The following is a 23,318-nucleotide window of genomic DNA, read 5'->3' on the forward strand; positions in this document are numbered from 1 at the left end:
GAACATTTTTGGAGGTAAGAAGAGCACCATTACATGCCCAGTAGACACCCTCCTCTACCTTTGCTTTGTACACCTGTTAGTATTTCTGCAGAGGATTCCTAGAACTGGGATTATTGAGTCAAAGTAGGCACAGTGTACAAATGTCAACAACAGTAAATGGGTTGTATGCATGGGACTCTGTAGCTATTATAGTGACTTACACAAAAATTCAAGTATAGGACTCAAGCAAAGAAAGAAAATCCAGTTCAAACAAGGGGACGATTTCTTAATAGCTAAGGATCCCTCACAGTGAGTCAATCTCCTTTGATCTGTGTAGTGTAAAAGCAATATTGTGCGTGAGACTAGAGTGTCTACGATCTAAAGGATCTCTGGAACCGAGGCTGGTGGTACACTCTGGAAAGCATCAGGAACCCTTCTAACTCAGCAAGCCCCTGGGGAATGAACCACTCAGGGCTGGACTTTGTCACATAGACTGCATTTCCCTGGGGAGCTGACAGCACTGGGGGCTTCGTAAGACCAGCTCTTTCAAAAATCTCTGCTTTTCAGTTTTATCATCTTGAGAGAGTCTAAAATACTTTACTATGCCATGGCTGTAGTTTCTGCTCTGTTGCTGTGATTAAATACCTTGACCACAAGCACTATCAGGGAGAAAGGTTTATTTGGTTTGCAACTCCAGGTTGCAGTCCATCATTGAGAGAAGATGAGTCATGAACTTGAAGTCAGGTCTGTTTGCTATTCCATACAGTCCATTCATGCAGTTCTTTGATTTCTCTTTACGGCATTTGGTACTGTAAAATCCCCAGATAAGCCCTGTTTCCTTCATCCAACAGTATCTTGGTTATTCTCCCTCTCAGCTCCTCTCTAGCCCCCTTCCCCATAGCTACTTTGTCAGTAGATTCTGGAACAGAAGGAATCACTCAGCTCAGTGATTTGGCACACAGTTGTTGAAGAACCGCTATCCTTGGCTGTTTGCAATCCTTCTTGTTTCAGTATTAGTTTGTGAGCAACTCTTTGAGTCTAAGCCTGGGGTCACTTATCTCTGTCGGTCCCCAAGGTGGAGTGGAGGTATGGTGGCATCTGCTTTTACTCACAGTACCCAAGAGGCTGAGGGACCAGGGCTGACACGTGTTCAAGTTACACACAGACTCTTCCTCAGAAGGTAAAGGTGTGGAGACCTCCTCTAGGGCGACCTGGAGCATGGCCTAAACTTGGCTCCAATTTGCTTCTTGAAAAAGTCAACAGTGAGAACAGACACGGGAAAGGAGGGATGGAGGTGACAAAGAGAGGATCTGGGAAAGCCTGCCGGAAGGAAGCAAGAAAGACCAACTGCAGGCGGGCGTGGTGGCTCACGCCTTTAATCCCAGCACTTGGGAGGCAGAGGCAGGCGGATCTCTGTGAGTTCGAGGCCAGCCTGGACTACCAAGTGAGCTCCAGGAAAGGCGCAAAGCTACACAGAGAAACCCTGTCTCGAAAAAACCAAAAAAAAAAAGAAAGACCAACTGCACCAAGAGACCATGTCAACTACTATCCAGACCCAGCTCCTCACGTGACGCATGGGCAGCGGTCAAGCAGCCTAAACCTCAGCCTCTCGCGCGCGAGGAGCTGGGGCCCACGTCACCAGCTAGCGGACGTCCCCGCCCCCCTTAGCCCCGCCCCCTCCCGTCCTCACTCTCCTCCTTCCCCCTCCTCCTCCCCGGAGCCCCGCCCCCGCCGCCGGCGCGTGACGCGGCGGGCGCCGTGCGTGGCGACGCAGGGACGGCCCCGCGGCGCGGCGTCGGAGGCGGAAGTGGCGCGGCCGTCGCTCTGGGGCTCTCACTGCCGGCTCCGGGCGCCGTGAGGAGCCTCCCGCCCGCCAGCCCGCCCGCCGCGTCTCCTGCCCTCGCTGCCCCTCCATGTGCCCAGGCGCCGCCGCTCCGCCTCGGGCCGCCGCTCACCCCGGGGTCTATGGAAGTGATGGAAGGACCCCTCAACCTTGTGAGTGGCCGCGGGCTGACGGGGGGACGCGGGCGGAGGGACAACAACCCGGATCGTCCGGGGGAACCGCACCGAGCTGGGCGGTGGTGGCGGCGGTGGTGGCGGTGGTGGTGGGGGACGGACCTCGACCCCCGGGGCCCAGGCCGCTCCCTCGGGGCCCGTCGCTTCTGCCCTGCTGGGACCGCGTCCCGGCGCCACGTAGCCGCCTTGCAGGCCGCGGGCAAAGTCGGGGTGTCCGGGCCGCACCTCCCTCACCCCCCCATCTCCAGGCTGCCCTCCCAGCTGCGCCAACCGAGGCCCCTTGGAAACAGCTGGATAGGAGCCACAGTCCCCTCCGCCGCAGCCCAGTCTCATTGCTTTAGGTCTCTTGAAAGTACCAGAGAGGTTCGCTTTCTCGGAAAAAGCACAGGGACCACCCCGGTCCTTATTGTTTTAGGCAGAAAAAAAAAAAAAAAAAAAAAAAAAAGACCTCTCCCAGACAACTCCCCCCCCCCAACCCCAAACCGCTCGCAGAGTTGTTTTTTTTTTCTTCCCAAAGAGTGGTCACACCGGGCGTCTTTGGGTTTCCTGGGAAAGGTACACGTAATTGAGATGCAGACGTCTGATCTCTTAGCGTTGCAGACTAGAACTTTGAAGTCCCAAGTTTGTAGGTGGTTTTTGATGTGGTGGTGGTGGTGGGGTTGCGAACAAGACCGCGGAGGATTGATTTCTCTCTTTGGAACTCGGCCCTGCTGGCTTGGAAGAGCCTGGTGCTTCGTGCTGTGCAGAAAAGCCCGAGCCTGTGGTTTCAGAGTATAGATTTCGGGAGCCAGAAATCTGCTTGGATTTGAACTCTGGCTTAGTCACCTAATAGATTCGGGACCTTGAGCAAGCATTTTCACCTCGTTTTCTTTTCCAGGTTTCTTGTGAGGATTAAAGACGTACACAGATACTAGGCACGTAGAACTGTGCTTTTTAGATAGAAGGTTGGAGGATTTAGCCACTCTTATAATGAGACCATAAAGCCCTTGACCTTTCACTTTAATGAGATTTGGACTTGAGCTTGACCGCCTGAGAGTGATCACCTCGCTGGAGCCAGGTTAGCAGCTCCGAGGAGCCCATCCCAGAGTTACTAAGTTAGGTCCTGCATCCATCTCTAAGTTGTTTACACTTAAGGACGATTGGGCTAGATGGGTGAGTTTTTGAAAGCCTGGGGAACATCTTGCACCTCTTGTTTTTAAGAGAACTCGCATGGTCAATACAGTGTGCGGTGAGGCGTGGATGGCTCAATACTGAAACTCCACAGGAAGATTATTCGTCGGAGCCAGCTGTTTACAAAGTGCTTCAAAGTTCATGTGTCCTTGCAGAGCCATCCCTGGTTCAGTTCCAGGTAGCTTCACTTTATTTGGCAGCAGGGTGTAGCATGACCCTAGCTAACTACTCAACTAGTGTGTTGTGGCTTACGAGAGGACAGAAACTGGGTTTCAGTGGGAGGTGGAGCACCAAGTGCTCAGTCTAGGAAAAATTAGGTAAATGGTGGTAGCAGCGCTTTTATTTATCTACTGTTCGCCTGAGCCGTGCTAGCTTCCGGCTCACTCTGTTGCCTAGGCTGGTCTCAAGCACTGGATCATCCTCCCTTGTAAATGCTGGGATTCCAGGCCCATGCCTCCATGCCCTGGTGAGTTGCTGTTTTTTGTTTGTTTGTTTGTTTGCTTTTGTTAAATAGGTAAATTAGGTTAGCACAATTTCATTATCCCGTCTTAAAATTTATGTGTCAAACTTAAGAAATGTGGTAGCTTGAATTTTTAAGCCATTTGAGATTTTGAAGATTTCTGACATCCAGCCTAGCTGTTTGCTGGACGTTTACTTGCATGAAGAGTGTTGCAAAGTAGCAGTGGTAATCCTCGGTTAGAGAGTGTGTGTGTGTTTCACATGGGTGGAAATCAGGACAGCTTGGGAGTATCAGTTCTCCACAGTGTGGGTTTGGGGTCTGAACTCAGGTAACCAAGTTGGTGTCCAGTGTTTTTATCCCCTGAGCCCTAGACTTAAAGTTTTGAAGATAGTCTCTCTCTCTCTCTCTTTCTTTCTTTCTTTCTTTTTTTTTGGATTGTCAGTGAATAAAGCACAGTATCTTGTTTACTCAACATTAAAGGTAGCTCTAAATTTTGTGACTTAATGAGTCTCTTTGTAAATTCTAGTAAACTATACAAGTTTATCATTGGTGTGTACTACAGATTCATAATATAAGGACTTCACTACTATACGTGGGTTTAGAGCCCTATGTCCTCAGAGCATCCTTGGAATTTAGTAAGAATTGTTTGAGAGATTTATTGATGAACATGCCTGAATTGAGGGAAATTAAATAATCGCTTAGGTCAGTGACTTAAGTACATTTTGCATTCCAACTCATTATGACCTGTTTCTAGCAATACTTCCATATTAGTGTACTTGTCATTTTCATGGGTCTATATTGAGCCATGTGTCACCACTGCCTCTGCTGTGGAGTTTCATTGTTAGGGTCATAGCAGGGCTAATTTCTTCACAATGAATTTTCAGGACATGGAAGAGGCTAGTTTGAATTAGTACTACATTTTAGGATGTAGCTGTTACAGATGTGCTAGCTCTCTAAGTTTCAGAGTTGGTCAAGAGAAATTTTATTTCCCTTGAAGGAAAAAGTCTTTCAATTCTGGATTAATTTGTTCTATCAAGTTTTCTCCTGTGTGTTATTTGCTTATTTGAGGTAGGGTCATAAGACCAGGCCACAGTGTGTAGTTTGGGCTAGCTTCCAACCTGTGATCCTCCTGCCTCAGTTTCCTCAGCGCTGTGATGACAAGCCTGTGCACAGCTTATTCATTTTTAATATGGAAAGATTGTAACTTATAAAATCACATAGTGTGTGTTAGGTATTTTTTTCCATGCATTCAGTTTTGGCATTCAGCTGGTAGCAAATGGTCGTCAGAACTTCCGTGAGATAATTTCCAGTGCTGCCAGCTTGGGTAGTGATGTCAGACCTCAGCGTTCATGACTGTTGTTCCTGCTTTGCATGCTGTGGCTGCTGCAGGCTGTGCCATGTGACTGCACAGCCACGTGTGTTTTGTTGTTGTCTGTTGTCGTGCTTTTTATATGTTCATCCTTGAGTCACACCTGCTTTCTCTCTGTTTAGGCTTAAGAGTGCTGGGAGTGTCTGTTGGAAACCTGAGCTTCCTTCTGGAGTACTTAGTTCTTACTTTGCCTGAAGTGGTTAATGCTTTCAGGCATCTCATACAAAGAAAAGATTCCTATCGTGGGCTAAGGAATGCCCACCTTTTATGTAGCTGAAGTCTTTGTAACTGTCTTATGCCAGGCATGTTAGAATTAAAATCTTTAAAGAAAAAAGAGGCTATTTTAATCCCTTTTGTGTTACCCCAAAAATAACCTAAGGAAAATAAATCCTGTGCCATAGGCAGGGTTGGACTTTGGGATGGGGATTGGTGGTAATGGAGTGCTAATGTATAGCCAACAATTAGTAAATGGTAGGGCTTCATTATTCTCTTGTTTCTCTTGCCTTAGTAGCTTGATGAGCTATTCTACCGATGCTATAGATTATGACATTGAAATGCAGAATAAATTGAGATAGTGGGGTTCGAAAGCTAGAATCTAAAATAAATCTTTGAGCTTTGTGTTAGGGCATTATTTCCTCATCTGCTTTACCTGTGATCTGCACTGAGAAGTCCTTACAGATTGATAAGTCAGTTTTGTGTGTAATACTGCCAAGCTTGCTATGTTATGGAATATATCTTGGGTTTCTGCAGAAACATGGGCCTCTCACATTTCACACTAAATAAAACCAAACTATAACTTTTTGTTGTATATGAGGTGCTGTAATACTTACTGTTGGATGGCTTAAAGTGTGTGTGTGTGTGTGTGTGTGTGTGTGTGTGTGTGTGTGTAAGAGAGAGACAGAGAGAGAGGGAGAGAGTTTTGCCTTCATGTATGTTTGTGTACACCACATATGTGCCTGGTGCCTTTGGGCCAAAAGAGGTCATTAGGTCCCCAGGAAGTGGAGTTTCAGACCTTAGTGAGCCACCACGTGGGTGCTGGAAATCAAACTTAGTTCCTCTGGAAGAGTAGCCTGTGCTCTTACTGCTTAGCTGTCTCTCTAGCCTCTGGATTTTTTAATACTATCAGAATTCACCAAATTGATTTCATAACCTGTTATGAGAATCCTATACTAGATTCTCACTGTCTACACAGCAGGTGATGACAGTTTTGGAAAAACAAGAACAAGCTCAACTAGAAGCTGACGGGAGGAAGAAGCCGATAGACAAAGTAGCACAAGGGGAAAGTTGGTCTTCAGAGTTGAAATGAGGTCCTCAAGTTCACCGGAGCACTTACCTCCAGTTTAATTGTTCTGCTGATTAGTTGACAGTTGACTCAAAAGACTTGATACCTATCCTAGTGACCGGGACAGGGGCATAAGGATACCATTTCTCCTTTGCTCCCAGTTGAAGACCATACCTGTCAGGAATACAGTAGCTATCCTCTGCCTTCTTTCTAATATTTGGAATGGTGTTTTCTTTTCCTCTTAATATAGCACTTCCTCCAGATTAGAAGTTAATAAATTGGAAGATACAGAAGATACTCTAATTTATAACCTTGGAGGGTTTTTGTTTTGTTTTGAGACAAGATTTTTCTGTGTCCTGAAACTTGCTATGTAGACCAGGCTGGCCTCCAACTGACAGAGCTCTGCCCCTGAGTGTGCTGGCACTACAGGCGAGCACCACCGTGCTGAGAAAGCTAGCCCTGAACTTGCATTTTTAAAGCAGCCTGAAGAAGCAAAAAATCCTTGAGAGTAAATTCATTCACTTAGTAACCAATTGTAGTTTCTAGGATTTTTGTTGGTTTTAGATAATGGAAGCTCACTTCTATTAGCTTAAGTCCAAAGAGATACTGCCCAAAGAAAGGGGCAGGAAGAACAGTGTACAATGTCCAAGAGCCTGTGGAGTCTGGAACTCAGGAGTAGGATTCCTTCGATAGGCTTTGGACTGTTTCACTTTCTTCAGGCCTGTGTTTCTGCCTGGCCACTCTCAGAATGTCATGTAGTTAAAACCATTTCAAGTTTTATTGCTGTACTTGCTTTCTGAACCCAGGTTTGAAAATCCAGGGTTTGGGATTCTTTTTAAAGTGTCCAGAAAGCCAGACAGTATAAGAATGTGGTCCCTGCCATAAGAATCACAGTTGCTGAGGAAAAGCAGTGTACAGAAAGAGGTAGGCTGTGTTTTGATTTTCTAGTTTTTTGTTGTTGTTGTTGTTGTTGTTTTGTTTGTTTGTTTTGAGACAGGGTTTCTCTGTGTAGCTTTGCGCTTTTCCTGGATCTCACTCTGTAGACCAGACTGGCCTTGAACTCAGAGATCGCCTGCCTCTGCCTCCCGAATGCTGGGATTAAAGGTGTGTGCCACCACTACCCGGCTTTGATTTTCTAGTTTTTACTTTGAATTTCTAAAGAAACATATTCATGGATTTATTTTAATGGCTGTAATCGTACCAATAACAGTATTTAAACAGATCAGTTTTTAAGTGGGAATCCTAAAGTCTATAAAAAAAATAACAATAACTATCAAAATAGGTTTCTATAGCATTGTCTACCTTTTTATTACCATTTGTCTAGAGACAGGGTCTCATGTAGCTCAGGCTGGTCTCAAACTCATTATGTAGCTAGGGATGGCTTTGAATTCCTCATCCTTCACCATTTCCCAAGGACCAGGATTATAGGTGTGCACCACCATGCCTGGCAAACATGGAGCTGAGACAATGTCTTAAGTTGCAGGCTGGCCTCTAACTTGTGATCCTGCTTCAGCCTCCATAGGGCTGGGATTAGAGGTGTGAGCTATCATCTGTGACGTCTTGGATTGCACTTTATCCTTGCTCCTTGTTTCTGATCTTTCCTTCCTTCCTTCCTTCCTTCCTTCCTTCCTTCCTTCCTTCCTTCCTTCCTTCCTTCCTTCCTTCCTCCTTCCTTCCTCCCTTCCTCCTCTTTTCTTTTTCTTCTCCTTTTCTGTAGATGTAACCAATCAAATAAGAAACACAGAGCCAATGTAAGAGAAAGCCTAGAGGTCAGAGCTCAGAGATAAAATCTTACCTCCTGCAGTGCTCCTAGCTTCCCGGAGAGAGCTACTTCCTGTTTGTCTGTGTTTAAATAGTCTTTCTGTTCTGCCTTCTCATTGGTTGTAAACCCAACCACATGACTGCCTCATCACTGCCTGTAAGTACCGCCCTCCAGGTCTTAAAGGCATATGTCTCCAATACTGGCTGTATCCCTGAACACACAGAAATCTACCTAGCTCTTCTAACCATCACGCTCTTGCTATGGCTCTAATAGCTCTGACCCCAGGGCAACTTTATTAACATAAAATTAAAATTACATTTCAGTACAAATAAAATATCACCATACTTTTCTTTCTTTCTTTCTTTCTTTTTTTTTTGAGACAGAGTTTCTCTGTAGACACCTGACTGTCCTGGAATTCACTCTGTAGAACAGGCTGACCTCCAACTCAGAGATCCTCCTGCCTCTGCCTCCCAAGTGCTGGGATTAAAAGTGTGCACCATTGTGCCTGGCTTGTCCTTGATTCTTTCTTAAGATGTGTCCGTGAACCTCAGTCACAGCCTCACCTCAGTAGATTTGCAAACCCTACTTCAAAACTACAGGCTGAAAACCTGCATTTTAACCAGATGCCCAAATGGTTTGAATTCTCTTTACAACTCCTAAACAGTGACCTGGTTCAAATTTATTACTGAGTAAGTAAACAACTTAGCTGGGTTAGAGTGAGAGTCAGAACTTGAAACTAGAGCACCTTGGCTCTTGGTAAGGTTGGGTCTGCTGTACTGTCCTTGTTATGAGGTGCTGTGGGGTTTCACATAAGTTTTCTGCTTCCTAACTAAGACCTTGTTGATTGAATACCACTGTTGATTGCAGATCATCTGCCAGCTTTCATTGTTTGTACAGTCTTCTCAAAAGATGTGCCCTTTCATCTGGGAGCAGTGCACATTTGTACTTTCAGCATGTAGGAGGAGGTAGAGGCAAGAGAACCAGGATTTCAAGGCCAGACATAGGATCCTATCTCAAAAATCTGCTCCATCCCACTCCAGATGTTTTACCTGGATACTAGAAAATATTTAGGTGCTCAGAACATACTTTTTGCTCATTCCAAGCCTCCATGGTTAAAATTAACCTATTATTTTAAGCCTCTATTCATAAATTGAGATTTAGGGGAACATTTGCATAATTGCTATTTGAAGAATAAAAGCCCTCTGGAACAATGGGAAGGGATGATCTTGCCTTTAAAAACAGTTTGTTTCTTCTTTACAGAAGCAGAGGTAGGGAAATACAAGCAGAAGTGCTGGTTTCTGTTTCTGTCGTCACCTTTGCTTTGTTTGAGTCTCACTCAACAAACAAGCCCAGCGTGTATCTGTAATGTCAGTTGCAAAAGTGATTTCCATGAAGCAGTTTGGTACAATTCATGAAAAGCCTTCAAGATAAGTCATTTTACACCTGACAGAACAGATTAATGTTTTCACTTAAAAAACACATAAAAACCAAAACCCAAACCCATAGAATTTGTCATTTTAATTATTTTTATGGGCATAGTTCAATAAGGTTAAATATATTCATATTGTTGTGAGATGCCCCTTCCCTTTTAAGACTGAATAGATTCCCTTGAGCAGACATACTCTCCTTGATTTGTCTATTCCTCTGTTGTGAATATTTGCATCGGTCCCTGAAATGAATGATAAACAACGCTGGTTACCTCGTGGAAAGGTCATGGTCACGACAGAACCCGGTATTAGTTTCAGAGCTTTATTAGGAGGAAGAGGGGTGTGGGGGTGGGTACAAGAGAACCAAGCCTGGGAAGGAGCAGAGAGGGGGGGAAGGGAGGGAGGGAGGGAGGGAGGGAGGGAGAGAGAGAGAGAGAGAGAGAGAGAGAGAGAGAGAGAGAGGTGTCTACCTTCAGCTTTTTAAGGGTTTCCAGTGAACATGCACAGGCCGGCTTATGGAGCTACGCCACACATGCACTGATTGCGTGACCACACTGATGACGTAAGATGCAAGACCCTTTGCTTAACTCCTAAACTGTGCATGTGCGGTCATGCAGCTGGAGTAAGGGCAGAATTCTAACAGTCCCATTTTGGTTATTGTGAATAATGCTGTTGTGAACAAGGGTTACCAGTACTGTTCTCTCTCTCTCTCTCTCTCTCTCTCTCTCTCTCTCTCTCTCTCTCTCTCTCTCTCTCTGCTACAAGTAAGGCTCTGAGACATTTTTGTTCTCCATTGCTATGATAAACACCATGAATGTGGTGGTTTGAATGAGAATGCCCCAATAGATTCAAATATTTGCACAGAAGGGTTAGGAGGTGTGGTCCTTCTTGGAGTAGATGTGGCCTTGTTGAGGAGGTGTCTTTGGGGATGTCTTTGATATTTCAAAAGCCCACTCCAGTCCCAGTCTCTGCCTGCTGCCTGTGGATCAGGATGTAAAGTTCTCAACTGCTGGCCCAACACCGTGATTGCTGCTTCCCCACTGTGATAATTATAGACTAACCCTCTAAAACTAAGCAAGTCTCAGATGCTTCCTTTTATTAGAGTTGCCCTAGTCATGGTATCTCACTGCCGCAGTAGAATAGTAACCAAGACAGTGGCCAAAATCAGTGTAGGGAAGAAAGCTGATGACTTAACAGCCTGTAGTCCATCGTCCAGGGAAGTCAGGACAGGAACTGAAGCTGAGCCCATGGAAGCATGCTCCTTACTTGGTTGCTCCTCATGGCTTGCTCAGACCTGCTTTCTTAACCCCAGACCAACTGCCCAGGGGTGGCCCTGCCCCTTGTGTACTGGGCCCTTCCACCTCAGTCATTATAGGCTTGCCTACAGGCCACTCTGATGAGGGTGTGATATCAGTTGAGGTTCCTTCTTCCCAGATAACCTAAGCTTGTGTTAGGTTGATTTAAAAACAACTACCACATCCACCATGCACATGCTTGCATGCCTGTCTTTTTGTTTGAGAAGAGGTCCCACTCTGGCATTGAACTCACTTCTCTTCCTTTACTCCTGAGTGCTGTAATCACAGGTATGCACCTGCCCCAGACCTTTCTTTGTTTTGTAAAGAAGCTTTGCTAAGCCATCTGTAGGCTTGTTAAGAGAGGAAAGCCCATGCTGGTTAGGAACTTTGTCCCATCCTGTGTGCCTGACTGTTTTCCCTCCCCCTTCTATTGCTTTCTTTTTCCCTTCTATCTAAATACTATAATCTTAATATAAGTTACTGGCCTTGTTAAGGAAGAGAAGGAAACAGGTTGACAAAGCTATGTATTCAAGCTCTTTTGTTGTTGCAGTTTGTGATCTATTTATTATGTATACAGTGTTCTGTCTGCATGTATACTAGCAGGCCAGAGAGGGTGCCAGATCTCATTATAGATGGTTGTGAGCCACCATGTGGCTGCTGGGAATTGAACCTGGGGCCTCTGGAAGAACAGCCAGTGCTCTTAACCTCTGAGCCATCTCTGCAGCCCATAGTTTGTGATCTAACAGCCTCATAAGTGCTAGCCAGGTGCTCTGTCCTGAGCTATATATATCTCCACCTTTGGAGGATTCATTCATTCATTCACTCACTCACTAACTTATTAATTTATTTATTGCCTATCTTGGAATGAACTGAAAGCCTTGCCATGTTAGACAGATGTTTTACCACTGACTACACCTTCTAGCCTTTGGTCTTTTTTTTTTTTTTTTTTTTGGTGTTTTGGAGGCAGGGTTTCTCTGTGTACTTTGTGCCTTTCCTGGAACTCGCTTTAGAGACCAGGCTGGCCTCGAACTCACAAAGATCCGCCTGCCTCTGCCTCCTGAGTGCTGGGATTAAAAGCGTGCGCCACCACTGCCCGGCTCCTTTGGTCTTTTATGACATAGACTTGCTGCATTGATCAGACTAACCTGAGCTAGCCAGGAGATGACTTTGCTCCTCCTGAGAGCCAGCATTACAGGTGTGTGGCTCTATGGCTGGAGGCTTTGGGAAACTTGAAGTGTCCATGTGAGGAAAGCACTGTTTAATCCATATACCTCTACAGCAGGGATATCTAAGCCCTTTGATTTTTAGATCCTCTTAAGTTTGCCTCTTTTTTTTTTTTTTTTGATGAATTGTATATGAAGAAGTATTAATATTAAATATTAATATCAGAATCCTTCAACTGCATATTTTTTTAAAATTTTAAGGCAAGTAGTTTTTTAATGTTTAAAGGGAAGAATGAACAGCTATAAGAGAAGTTTGAATTTTTCATGATATGTTTCCTGGTTAAAGTCTTTAGACTATACAGACTATTGAAAGTATAAAATGTTTATTTGAAATATCTAGTTAAATATCAAGGAAGTGCATGTTTTGGGTAATACCCGGGATTGTAACTCTTTTGGTTACTCTGAGCTGTGGAAGAATAGAGGTCATTTAGCAGTTAGAACCGATAACTGAAGAGGGTTATGGGTAGAGAGGAGTTGCCAGTTCCTATCAGATGATATGGTTCTAGGCTTGGCTCCTTGCATAGTATAGTTCGTTTGTTTTTGGGGTTTTTGTTTGTTTGTTTTTCAAGACAGGGTTTCTCTGTGTAACAACCCTGGTCCTGGAACTCACTCTGTAGACCAGGCTGGCCTTGAACTCACAGAGATCCGCCTGCCTCCGCCTCCCGAGTGCTGGGATTAAAAGTATGCACCACCACCACCTGGCTAAAAGATTGTTTTTTTAAAGTTTATTTTATAATTTGGAGTAACACAGAATGTTTGTCTTCTAGGCTCACCAACAGAGCCGACGAGCAGACCGTTTGTTAGCTGCTGGGAAATACGAAGAGGCCATTTCTTGTCACAAAAAGGCTACAGGTATTTTTCTTAAGAAATACTAGATAGAGCTATTGGCAGACTGAGGCCAGGAGTAGTGCCATGATTTGGAGGCCAGCTTAGACTGCCAAGTGAAATCCTATCACAAAACAAAAGGAACAAGAATACTTTGTTATTGGTAATTGTCATTTAGCTCTGACGTGTGTGTGTGTGTGTGTGTGTGTGTGTGTGTGTGTGTGTGTGTGTGTGTGTGTGTACAGTATACACACATACTGTATCTACTATTGCTAAATGTCATTTAGTTATTGGCTTTCTGGGACTGGAGATGGAGCATAGTGTAAGCATTCACTTAGCATTCATTGGTTTTTTATCAGAGACCCAAATAGAGACCCAAATTTCTGAGTTAGCTTCTTCATAATAGATCTGAGTGCCCTGTTTTCCAGAGCTTATGTCTCATTGACAATGGGTGGAATGGTCGTGTCTGTTCTAGAACAAGGTCTGCTAGGAAGCACTTTTCCTTCCCTTCTGATGAGAGCAGAGTTCTTTCCTGCAGGGAAAAGAATGTTATTTTACTGTTGAAATACAAAGTCATAGTGGGCACTGCTTTAGATAAATCTTTGGTATGTTGTGCCTGTAAGTAATTGTTGACAGAGAATATGTTTTGATTCCGGACCTTGCTTAGCTAGCTCTTGATATCCTAGTACTCATATAGCCTAGGTTACTTCCCAGACTTGAGCACTCCTCCTGCCTCAGCCTCCTGAAGTGCTTGGATCAAAGGTATGTCCTAGTCACACCCAGCTGAAAACAATTGAAATTAGTTGTGTTAGTGAGTGGCTCACACCTATAATCCTCACGCTTTGGTGAGAGGTGGGAACTTCACACAGTTTGACCCCAGCTATGACTCTACAGCCAGTCTCTTTCCTAAAACCACCACCAACAAAGAATTAGCTTTACCATTGTAGTATGCCCATGTGTCTGCTGTCTAGGTTTTGAGTACATAACTGGGCATCTCAGAAATATTTTGAGTATTTTTATGTTTGGTGTAGTTTTCTACAACATGAAACTAGTGGTCTTAAATCTCTCCTCAACCATATTATTAACCAGATGGTTGACTTGTAGTAACTCCCATGATAGACCATGTTTAAGAAAACCATGATATGGATGAGAGCCCTGGTTCATTAACCTTAGTGAATTAGGTTTCCTGTGTATGTCATAGGTTAAAGTGGAGTGAATCATCGAATGTTGTGCACTAAGTGCAAGATATTCTGAAGAACATGAAAGAGAGGGAAAAAATCATTCCTAAGATCTTTTGTCTTTGAAGACTTGAACAACTATGTGAGACTAGGCAATGTAGCTCGGTGGTAGAGAACCTGCAAATAAATAGGTTTGGGGGTGGTTCTTACTATTTACTTAACATCTACTTTTACTATTAGCCTTGCATTATAATTGCCAGTATTGTTAAGATTTTTCTGAACACAATAGGACTGATAGACATGAACTCACAGAGACTGACAGCATGCATGAAACCTCTACAGGTTCAAACCAGAAAATCCCAGCACTGAGAAAGGGAAGTGAACAAGTCCCACTCTAACCAAGAAGCTGTTGCAGTTGATACCTGCTGGAGAAGGGAAAATGGATTTTCTCTAGTGTGGTGCCATGGGAATATCAACCACACGCCAGGGCAGGCCCCAGGCCCAGGAGCATAAAACAGACCTCATGCTTTGGGGAGTGTGGGGTTGAGCATTTTAATTTTGTTTTGATATTTTTTTTGTCTTACTGTTTTTTGTTTGTTTTGTTTTTTCTTTGAGAGAGTGAAAACGTGAAGTTTGGGTGGGTAGGGAAGTGGAAAGGATCTGGGAGGGGTTGGGAAGGGAAAGAAAATATCAAAATATATGAAAAAAAATTCAGTAAAAATTTTTTTTTGAGATAGTCCTTTCATAGATTTCAGTATTAGATTATCAAAGTGAGGAAACCGAGTTTTCATCTTTTCAATTTTAAAGTAATACTGATTTTATATTTATGTGGACATGAATGCCTGCTTGTTTATGTGTGCTACATTTGTGCAGGTGCTCATGGAGGTAAGAGGACATTGGATCCCCTGGAACTGGAGTAACAATCCTATGTGGGTGCTGGGAGCCAAATCTGGGTCCTTTTAAAGAGCAGTAGTGCTCTTGACAGCCCAGCCAGTTCTCCTTCCCCTTTTTCTTTAAAATAACTTTTTTCTTTTTCTTCTTGTCCCAGCTCTAAGACTTTATTGTGGGAAATCTCTAAAGTGGTAGAGTGGTCCTTGCTGAATTTTTTGCACTTTTGGGTTATCCGTAGGTATATATGTAAGTTTCAGGGCTCTGCCAAGGTCAGCATTTCCAGTTGTTTTAAACTTGATTTTGTAAAAGCTATTCTAATTGTTAAGTTGGTGGTTTAAAGCAAAATGTAGTTCAGAGGAGACAAGTGTATACAGAAAATATGAGAGGGATGTCACAAGAAAATTCCATAGTGTATCCAAGAGATAGCAGAACACTGGATAGAATGTCACAACAGGTCTGCAAACAGATGGACAAAAGGGAAAGAGATAGAATGCAGCTTGACAGATGTATGCCAAGAGTAAAGGGCCGGGGAGAGTCGAAGAGGAGTGTATAAGCCTGGCCAGTATGGCTGGAGCAAAGATGATAGTTCATCTTTTTTCCTGAAGAAGAAACAGCTAATTTGAATCTCAAGGTTGCTAGAACCTAGCAGACAGGAAATTGTAAGTTGTGAAATTAAAAAAAATCTCTCAAAGTATTTAGATTAAGACCAGATAGCAGTGTTGTAATATCTGCAAAGGGAAATTAGTGTAAAGATCAGAGGTTCCAAAAGGTTTACAGTGAGCGAGAGCTTGATCCATTATTAGTAATACTTGTTATTTCATTCTGATTATTCCAGAAAGACTATAAAATACCTTACAGAGGAACATATAGCAGAATGCAGAAGCTAAAAACAAGTAGATGAGGAAAGCCATGAAAAGCTAAAACGGGAAAGGACTGTAAGTGTAATTTATAAATGAATTTTGAGTTCCTGAGTATTGTAGAACTTGCTCTTGGTTTTGTATTAGTCAGGGTTACATTTTTGTCTGAATCCTCCTGAGCCTGGACATTATTCTCTGCATTCTGGTCAGCATTCTGGTTGCTGTGTTCTCACCAAAACTGCCCACTAAGCTCCGCATACAGCCTTTGAAGCTGCCTTCTGTAGCCTCCCTTCTCCACAGTTCCAAACTTGGGTAGATGAGTGCCCTCTGCATAGTATCGTCAGGCAGAGTCACACGGTGACCCCACTTTTGGGCTCTCGTTTTCAGGGTTAAGTTTCCAGCATTGTGACAGAACTAACTGAGAAGAATGAACTTTATTTTATTTGTGTGTGCGCAGGAGGGGTACACATGTGCTGTCGTATGTTTGGAGGTTGGAGGACAACTCTGGGAGTGGGATCCAAGGTTAAACTCAGGTCGGGCTTGTGTTACAAGTGCCTTCAGCCACTGTGCCCTCTTGACAGCTTTAGAAAATGAGTTTGGACAAGGAAAGACACGAGCAGGTAATGTGCTTGCCACCCAGCCTGGTGACTTGAGTTTAGTCCTTGGAACCTCCCCGGTGGAAGGAGAGAGCCGATTCTCACAAGTTGTCCTCTCATTCCACACGTGTGCCATGGCGTAGCACCGGAGCTTCAGGGACATTCAAGATCTACCACGGACTGTGAATGCCAGAACTCAGGAAGCTAAGTCAGGAGTTTGGTTGAGTTTGAAGGCAGCCTGGGCTACATCATGAGACTAAATTTTATTTTTGCATTTTATGGGTGTTTTGCTTGCATATATACATTTGTGCATAGTATTTATCCCCGGTGCCTGAGGAGGCCAGAAGAGGGCATTGGGTCCCCTGAGATTGGAGTTATAGTTGAAAGCCAGCATGTAGATGCTGGGAATCAAACCGGAATTCTCTGGGTGAACAGCCAGTGCTCCTAACTGAGACCCTACATCCAAATCATGTTAGCTTTCTCTTAGCACAAAGAGAAAATGTAAGGATTTGAGCATTGCCTATTAAAGTTCAACAGATTAAGTCACCCAGAATTTGATCAAGGTCAAAGAGAAGTTTGACTGTCTTCAGAAATTATATTCTGTCCTCAATACTTGTACAGTATATATTATCATATTATATATATTATCATATTCCTTTTGTTGTTGTTGTTTTTCAAGACAGGTTTTCTCTGTGTAGCTTTGCACCTTTCCTGGAACTCACTCTGTAGTCCAGGTTGGCCTCGAACTTACAGAGATCCGCCTGGCTCTGCCTTCCGAGTGCTGGGATAAAAGGCATGCGCCGCCACCGCCGCCTCCGCCACCACCTGGCTTATATTATCATATTCTAAGGGTTTTTTTTAGACAGTCTGTGTAGCTTATGCTAGTTTTGAACTTGGGATCCTCCTGTGTCTACCTCTGAAATGCTGGAATTGCCTGTGTGCCACAGTGTCTGGCTTAGGGCTTTTAAGTACCTAATTAGTGGTAGGCTGTTGATATGGTGTTGGTATAGCTCAGAAACAATTGATAAAAATAGTTCTCATAGGAGACCATAATGATAGAGTACAGATATTCAAATGGACTCATGAATATCTATTGTTTGTTGAGCATGAGGCCTCAGTAAAACTTAATTTTGCTTCTCTAGAAAAATTTTTTCTAATTGAATCTTAAGTTCCTTCATCATAAAATCTGCAAATCTTCTTGTTCTGCTTGTTGGGCCCAGGTTTGTGCTAGGCAAAGCACTCTACCATGGCTAGTTCCCCAGCCCCACCAACTTTAGAGGTTTTAAAACCTCCAATAATTAAGATAGGCTAGGGAATATTTCTTATCAATGACACTCTTTGGGGAGAAGTTAATACTGTTTTCAGATTTGCCTTTTTGTCACAGTTGCTTAGAAGACCAAGTTCTGTATTGTGAGCAATAAACACTTCCATTATTAGCCTATAAATTACAAGACAATGCTGTTCATATATTAATATGTTGTTGTTGTTTTTTTAACCAGCTTATCTCTCTGAAGCCATGAAGTTGACACAGTCGGAGCAGGTGAGACATGCTAATCGTATTTGCAGTCATGTTTTGGGGGGCTGAAGAGATGGCTCAGCAGTGCAGAGAACCCAAGTACGGTTCCCAGTCCTGTGCCAGGCAGTTCACAAACACGGGCAGTCTGGGGGCTGCTGCTCTCTTCTGTCCTGCCTAGGTACTGCATATGTACTCCTCCCTCCTCCATTATCAAAACAAACAAGCAAAAATCTTTGATTTTTCTTTGTCTTTTTTTTCTTCTTTTTTCACTATATAGTCCTTTCTGGCCTGGAGCACACTGTGTAGAGCAGGATAGCCTTGAAATCTGAGATCCATCCACCTCTGCTCCCCAGTGCAGGGATTAAAGATATATTCTACCAATGCCCAGCTGAAAAATAATTTTTTTTTTTAAAGATAGGTTTTCTTGTGGAGATTTGAATTGTGTAAAACCTAAAAGTTTTGTACCTTTCTCAAAACACTGAAAAATATGCAGTATTTTAGGAAGGAAATTAAAACTATATGAGCCGACATTGGTGTTTCAGTCATGCTTTCCTGTTTCCTCTTGTTACTTACAGGCCTCAGATTGCCAGGTATTTTCTTTACAGCCCATGAGGAGCTTTCCTTATACTCCACTGGCCTTTGACACTGGCTCACAGTGAGGGAGCAGGAATGACCCAGGGGAACCAGATAGACAACACTTTGCTTGCCAGAGGCAATTTAAATCTGAATAATTTATTTGTTTCTTGAATACCTGGACTTTGATACCTGTTTCAAGATGACTTTGTATTGTCTTAACGGGTTTGGGTAAGGCCTGTGCCTAAGTCTTAAAAATACCTTCATTCTGGGGCTGGAGACCTTAAAAGCGCTGGCTGTGGTTCCCATCACCCACATGGCAGTTTGGAGTTAACAGAGGAAGCCCAGAATGGTGAATGTATATTGTTTACTTGGGCACAGCCACAACAGAGACCATAGCTTCAGACCCATGGCAAGTTGGCAAAACCTTTCCCCATATGGGTCCGTCTGACAAAGGTTTCTTCCTCTGGTCCAGGATGAAGGTTGGTGTGTGCAGAACCTAGCTGCTGCAGCACTGCCCCTGCTCTTTCCAGCGTGAGACCGCTCTGCTGCCTCAGAGAGCAGCCAGCTGCTGCCATGCTGTTCTTTAAATAAACACTGAGGTGCCAGGGTGCAGTGGTAGTAGGCATGGCTCCATCAGTTTTTCTGGATACGTGTCTGTCTGTCCTTTCTTCATTGGCTTGCCACTCTAGTCAGGGTTCCATGTGGCTCATGGCAGGGGATCTATACCTCTTGTAACCTCCACCTACTAATGCACATACACAAAATTCAGTAATTCTTGAAAAATCTTTATCCAAAGTGTTTACTTTTTTCCAGTAGCCTAGGGTCATGCTTAGGTCTTTGTACATGCTAGCGAACATGATTCCAGTGAGCTACACCCCTAGCTAGAAAGATGATATAATGATGGGTGCCTAAGAGGGTTGGTGACTGAACTAAGGGCATAGTTCCTGTAAGCTGTAGCATGGGCAGGGTAAAAACACTTTGCTCACACTGAACCAAACTACAGCTGATAGTGTAGACCTTGTGATGGCTGTCATACAGTGTGCAGCCAGCTTTCCAAATACCCTGTGGATTGGAAGACCACAGATGAAAGGGATCGTAGGGAAGCATGACACTTAGAGTGCAGTCCACTGTGACCGCCTGTGGCATGGCTTGTTATCTCTGTGGGTCAGGAAGCAGAACACTGGCTGTGAATCTCAAGGCCCACCACAGGCAAGCCACTCCATAGACCATACCTCCTAAAGATTCCACAACCACTCAAGCAAGTGTTCAGGCACTTGAGCCTGGGAGCTTTCTAATGTTAAGTTCTGTACGCTGACCTTTTCTTCTGCATCCCAGGCTCACTTATCACTGGAACTGCAACGGGACAGCCACATGAAACAGCTTCTCCTCATCCAGGAGAGGTGGAAGAGAGCAAAGCGGGAGGAGCGCTTGAAAGCGCAGCACAGCACAGACAGGGACGGAACTCCCCACCTGCAGGCATCTCACAAGCCCTCTGAGGACGCGGAGGGCCAGAACCCTCTTCTTCCTCAGACACACATCCCTTCCGCAGAGAAGCGCCTCCCTGAGCTTCAGGGGGTCCTTGACAGGGATCCAGACACACTGCTCTATTTACTTCAGCAAAAGAATGAGCCAACAGAACCGTGTATTGGAAGCAAAGCCCCAAAAGATGATAAAACAATTATAGAGGAGCAGGCAACCAAAATTGCAGATTTGAAGAGGCATGTGGAATTTCTTGTGGCTGAAAATGAAAGATTAAGGAAAGAAAATAAACAACTAAAGGCTGAGAAGGCCAGACTTCTGAAAGGTCCGACGGAGAAGGAGCTGGACGTTGATGCCGACTTTGTGGAGAAGTCGGAGCTGTGGAGCTTGCCACCACACTCGGAAACTGCCACAGCCTCTTCAACCTGGCAGAAGTTTGCCTCCAACACTGGGAAAGCCAAGGACATTCCAATCCCTAATCTTCCTCCTCTGGATTTTCCATCTCCAGAACTTCCTCTTATGGAGCTCTCTGAGGACATTCTGAAAGGATTCATGAATGATTAAAATGGGAAGCCATTGGAGAGGCTGGTGACACAGATAATCCAGAAAAGAATACAAAGGGAAAGAAAGTCATGCCCCAGGGGATCCCAGAAATGCTCCTTCATCTGGTATACTGTGGGAGGAGAGGCGGTGCCAGGACCTGGGAAAGTCACTGTGAAACATCACTTATCTTATGACTAAAGCTCATGTTTCCGACTGGGCAGACACTGAACTCTTGGATGGAGGTTCGCTTTCTTATGATACAAACCAAATGGCTACCTGGAATAATTTTTCAAACAGTTATTTTTCTTATCTTCAGGGTTAAATGTATAAAAGTATGTCATGTGTAATTAATCTATAATGCCATAAATGATAATGCAAAAGCTAAATATGGTGGCCTGAGAGGCTCACTTGTATTTGGAACATGCTTTCTATCATGCATTGACTGTATGCATTTTATGCACATTTTGTTTGTTGAGATTCGGTGTGTAAGATACACCCTTCCAGATGGAACTGTATGTGCCACAGTTTGCACTACTCATAATATAATGATAACCTCAAGACTATCAGGAGAAATATTTACATTTCCATTTTATGAAGAAAGGAACCAAATTATTAGTTATGCTTTTTAAAAAAATTACCAGTTTACATAATTAATCAGGGTGCATTTTAAGTTCTAACTTTGTGTTATATGATGCATCATTTGTAAATTCTGAGGAACTCTCCTTTGTTCTGAATGATGCATGTGTGAAAGTAATGCTAGTTAGCAGTATTTGATTGTAAGAAATCAATAAAGTAATTGTGTTTCATACCCTCGTTGAATGTGGCTGGTGGTTAACAAGTCACTCAGTGGCTTCTCCCTGTGTTCCTGCCTTTTGTTTCCACAAAGCCCAGCTTTGAAGTAAACAGCCCATGCTAGTTTCAGACTTGGGATCCCAGCCTCCTCTTTACAGATGGGTGGAGTTCAGTGCAGGGAGTTTGCCTAGCACTTGGGAAAGCTTGGTTTTGAATGGGGTACTTACTGCCACTTCTGTTCTTCTTCCCATCCCTCTGCTTTGCTGTTTTCTTAGACCTCTGTCTGTTTTGTTGAAGCTCTTGTGCACATTGCGTAGTGCGCTTGTGTAGTCTGGTTCTCTGTTGGAGCCTGTGCTCCAAGTCTGTGTGTTAGAGAGGTAATGGGTTTTGTTCACCTGACGATTCTAGCAAAGGAATCCAAACTGCCAAAGGACTAACCTCCAGTTGGTAAGCAGAAGTGAAACCTGGATCTTGTGTTTTGGCTCAAGGACACTCGTGGGCTCCAACACCACATACAGGTAAGTGTCAGAGCTGAAGGACATCTGATTGACTAGTCTCTACCAGAAAACTACGTGAGTGGAGAACCCATATGCAATTGGTGTCAAAAGTAAGATACTAGATGAAGAGAAAAACCAGGTGGCATTTACTCAGATATCTGGTGAAAGAAATGGTTGTTCTTCCCAGAGAGCATAAAGTGTGTGCATGCTCCGTGCAAACAGAAGCCAACAACATCAGGTGTCTTCCTCAGCCTCCCTCCACCTTGTCTTTTGAGACCAGACCTCTGACTGAAGCTGGAGCTCAATGGATCAGCTAGCTTGGCTGGCCCGGTACTCTGGAGCACTTCTGTCTGCTTCTCTCAGCACTGGGATTTAGGCCTGTGCTGCCATGCCTGACTTGACTCAAGTGCTCACACTTGCATCTTTCAGACTGATGGTGGCCCTTCCTAGGTAGTTGCTAACATAGTTTAGTGCTGACGTTGAATGTCACTAGGTAGAGTGAGTGAAACAAAGTGTGGGCCGTCTAAACCTTCAAGACTAGAGGTTACTGAATCATTCTAGAGCAGTAGTTACTGGTGGAAGGATTAAGGCAACTCCACATAGTTAAAAGGGAGAGTTATTTTGTGGGGTAATTTACAAGTAAAGGGATAGGTAACAGGGCCAGGAGAGGTGAAGCACAGTCCAGCGGTGTTCTCTGGAGAACTCTGCTCAGTCTACCTCCAACGTCCAGGGTCCAGGAACCAAGAGAGCCCGCACATCTGGATCTCAGGTCTTAAAGGCTCTGCCTCGTAGGTGTGACCGTTACCAAAAGCCTCAATGGGGGTTAGTACTTCCAGGTCAAAGCTGGAACAGCTACCCACTACAAGTAGTTCTCAACCTTCCTAAGGCTGTGACCCTTTAGTAGAGTTCCTCATGTTTGGCGATTCCCACCCATATTGCTACTTCATAAGTGTAATTTTGCTACTGTAATGAATAGTAATGTAAACAATGTGCAGTCTCTAAAGGGGTCACGACCTATAGGTTGAGAACCAATGTTCTAGATGGTTAGGGCTGAAAGATGATCACTTGGTTATAATTCCTGTCAGTTATGTATATGATTTCAGGAAGTAGGTAGCTACTAGGGAATGTTTCAGTTCTTCCCTTTAGAAACCACTGATAACCAACAGTGCCATCTGGTGGACAGTGACAGTGAGAAACTAGTTTTGTGTCTTCCAGCATACTAAGTATAGAAGAGTCTGACTGAGGCCTTGGCAATCTTGGGATAGGACTCAAGACCTCGTATGCTAGGCGAGCTCTCTGCCACTGACTGTACCCCCAGTCCTGCTTGCCTACTCTAGAACAGATAGGGAAACCCAATTTTAAAAGTAAAAGAAATGGGGGCTGGTGAGATGGATCAGTGGGTAAACCATTAATCCCAGCCTGACAAATGCTGTTTTTCAGGACCCACAAGATAGAATTTATACAAAGTGTCCTCTGAACACACACACACACACACACACACACAATAAGATACATGTAATGTTTTTTTTTTTTAAAAATGTGTAAGCACCATCGGGGACTGAAGGCTTGTCCCCTTTGACTTGAC

At 44.0% G+C, this 23,318-nt stretch overlaps 1 protein-coding gene across 4 annotated transcripts; it reads left to right on the forward strand.

The window, feature by feature from the left end:
* Positions 1-1,786: 1,786 nt before the first annotated feature.
* Nrbf2 (nuclear receptor binding factor 2) lies at positions 1,787-21,257 on the forward strand. Of its 4 annotated transcripts, none has more exons than XM_028877218.2 (4): positions 1,787-1,974; positions 12,751-12,835; positions 17,830-17,870; positions 19,758-21,257. In XM_028877218.2, exons 1-4 carry the CDS (start codon positions 1,945-1,947, stop codon positions 20,463-20,465), a joined length of 864 nt encoding a protein of 287 aa, XP_028733051.1. In that variant the 5' UTR covers positions 1,787-1,944; the 3' UTR covers positions 20,466-21,257. The 4 variants fall into 4 exon arrangements, with proteins under 4 accessions (XP_028733051.1, XP_028733053.1, XP_028733052.1 ...); XM_028877219.2 differs by lacking the exon at positions 1,787-1,974 and adding an exon at positions 15,713-15,812 and having other exon boundaries at positions 12,749-12,835; XM_028877220.2 differs by lacking the exon at positions 12,751-12,835 and having other exon boundaries at positions 1,801-1,974.
* The last annotated feature ends 2,061 nt before the right edge of the window (positions 21,258-23,318 follow it).

This window comes from Peromyscus leucopus, chromosome 16_21 (genome assembly GCF_004664715.2).
Source record: "Peromyscus leucopus breed LL Stock chromosome 16_21, UCI_PerLeu_2.1, whole genome shotgun sequence".
Lineage (NCBI taxonomy): Eukaryota > Metazoa > Chordata > Mammalia > Rodentia > Cricetidae > Peromyscus > Peromyscus leucopus.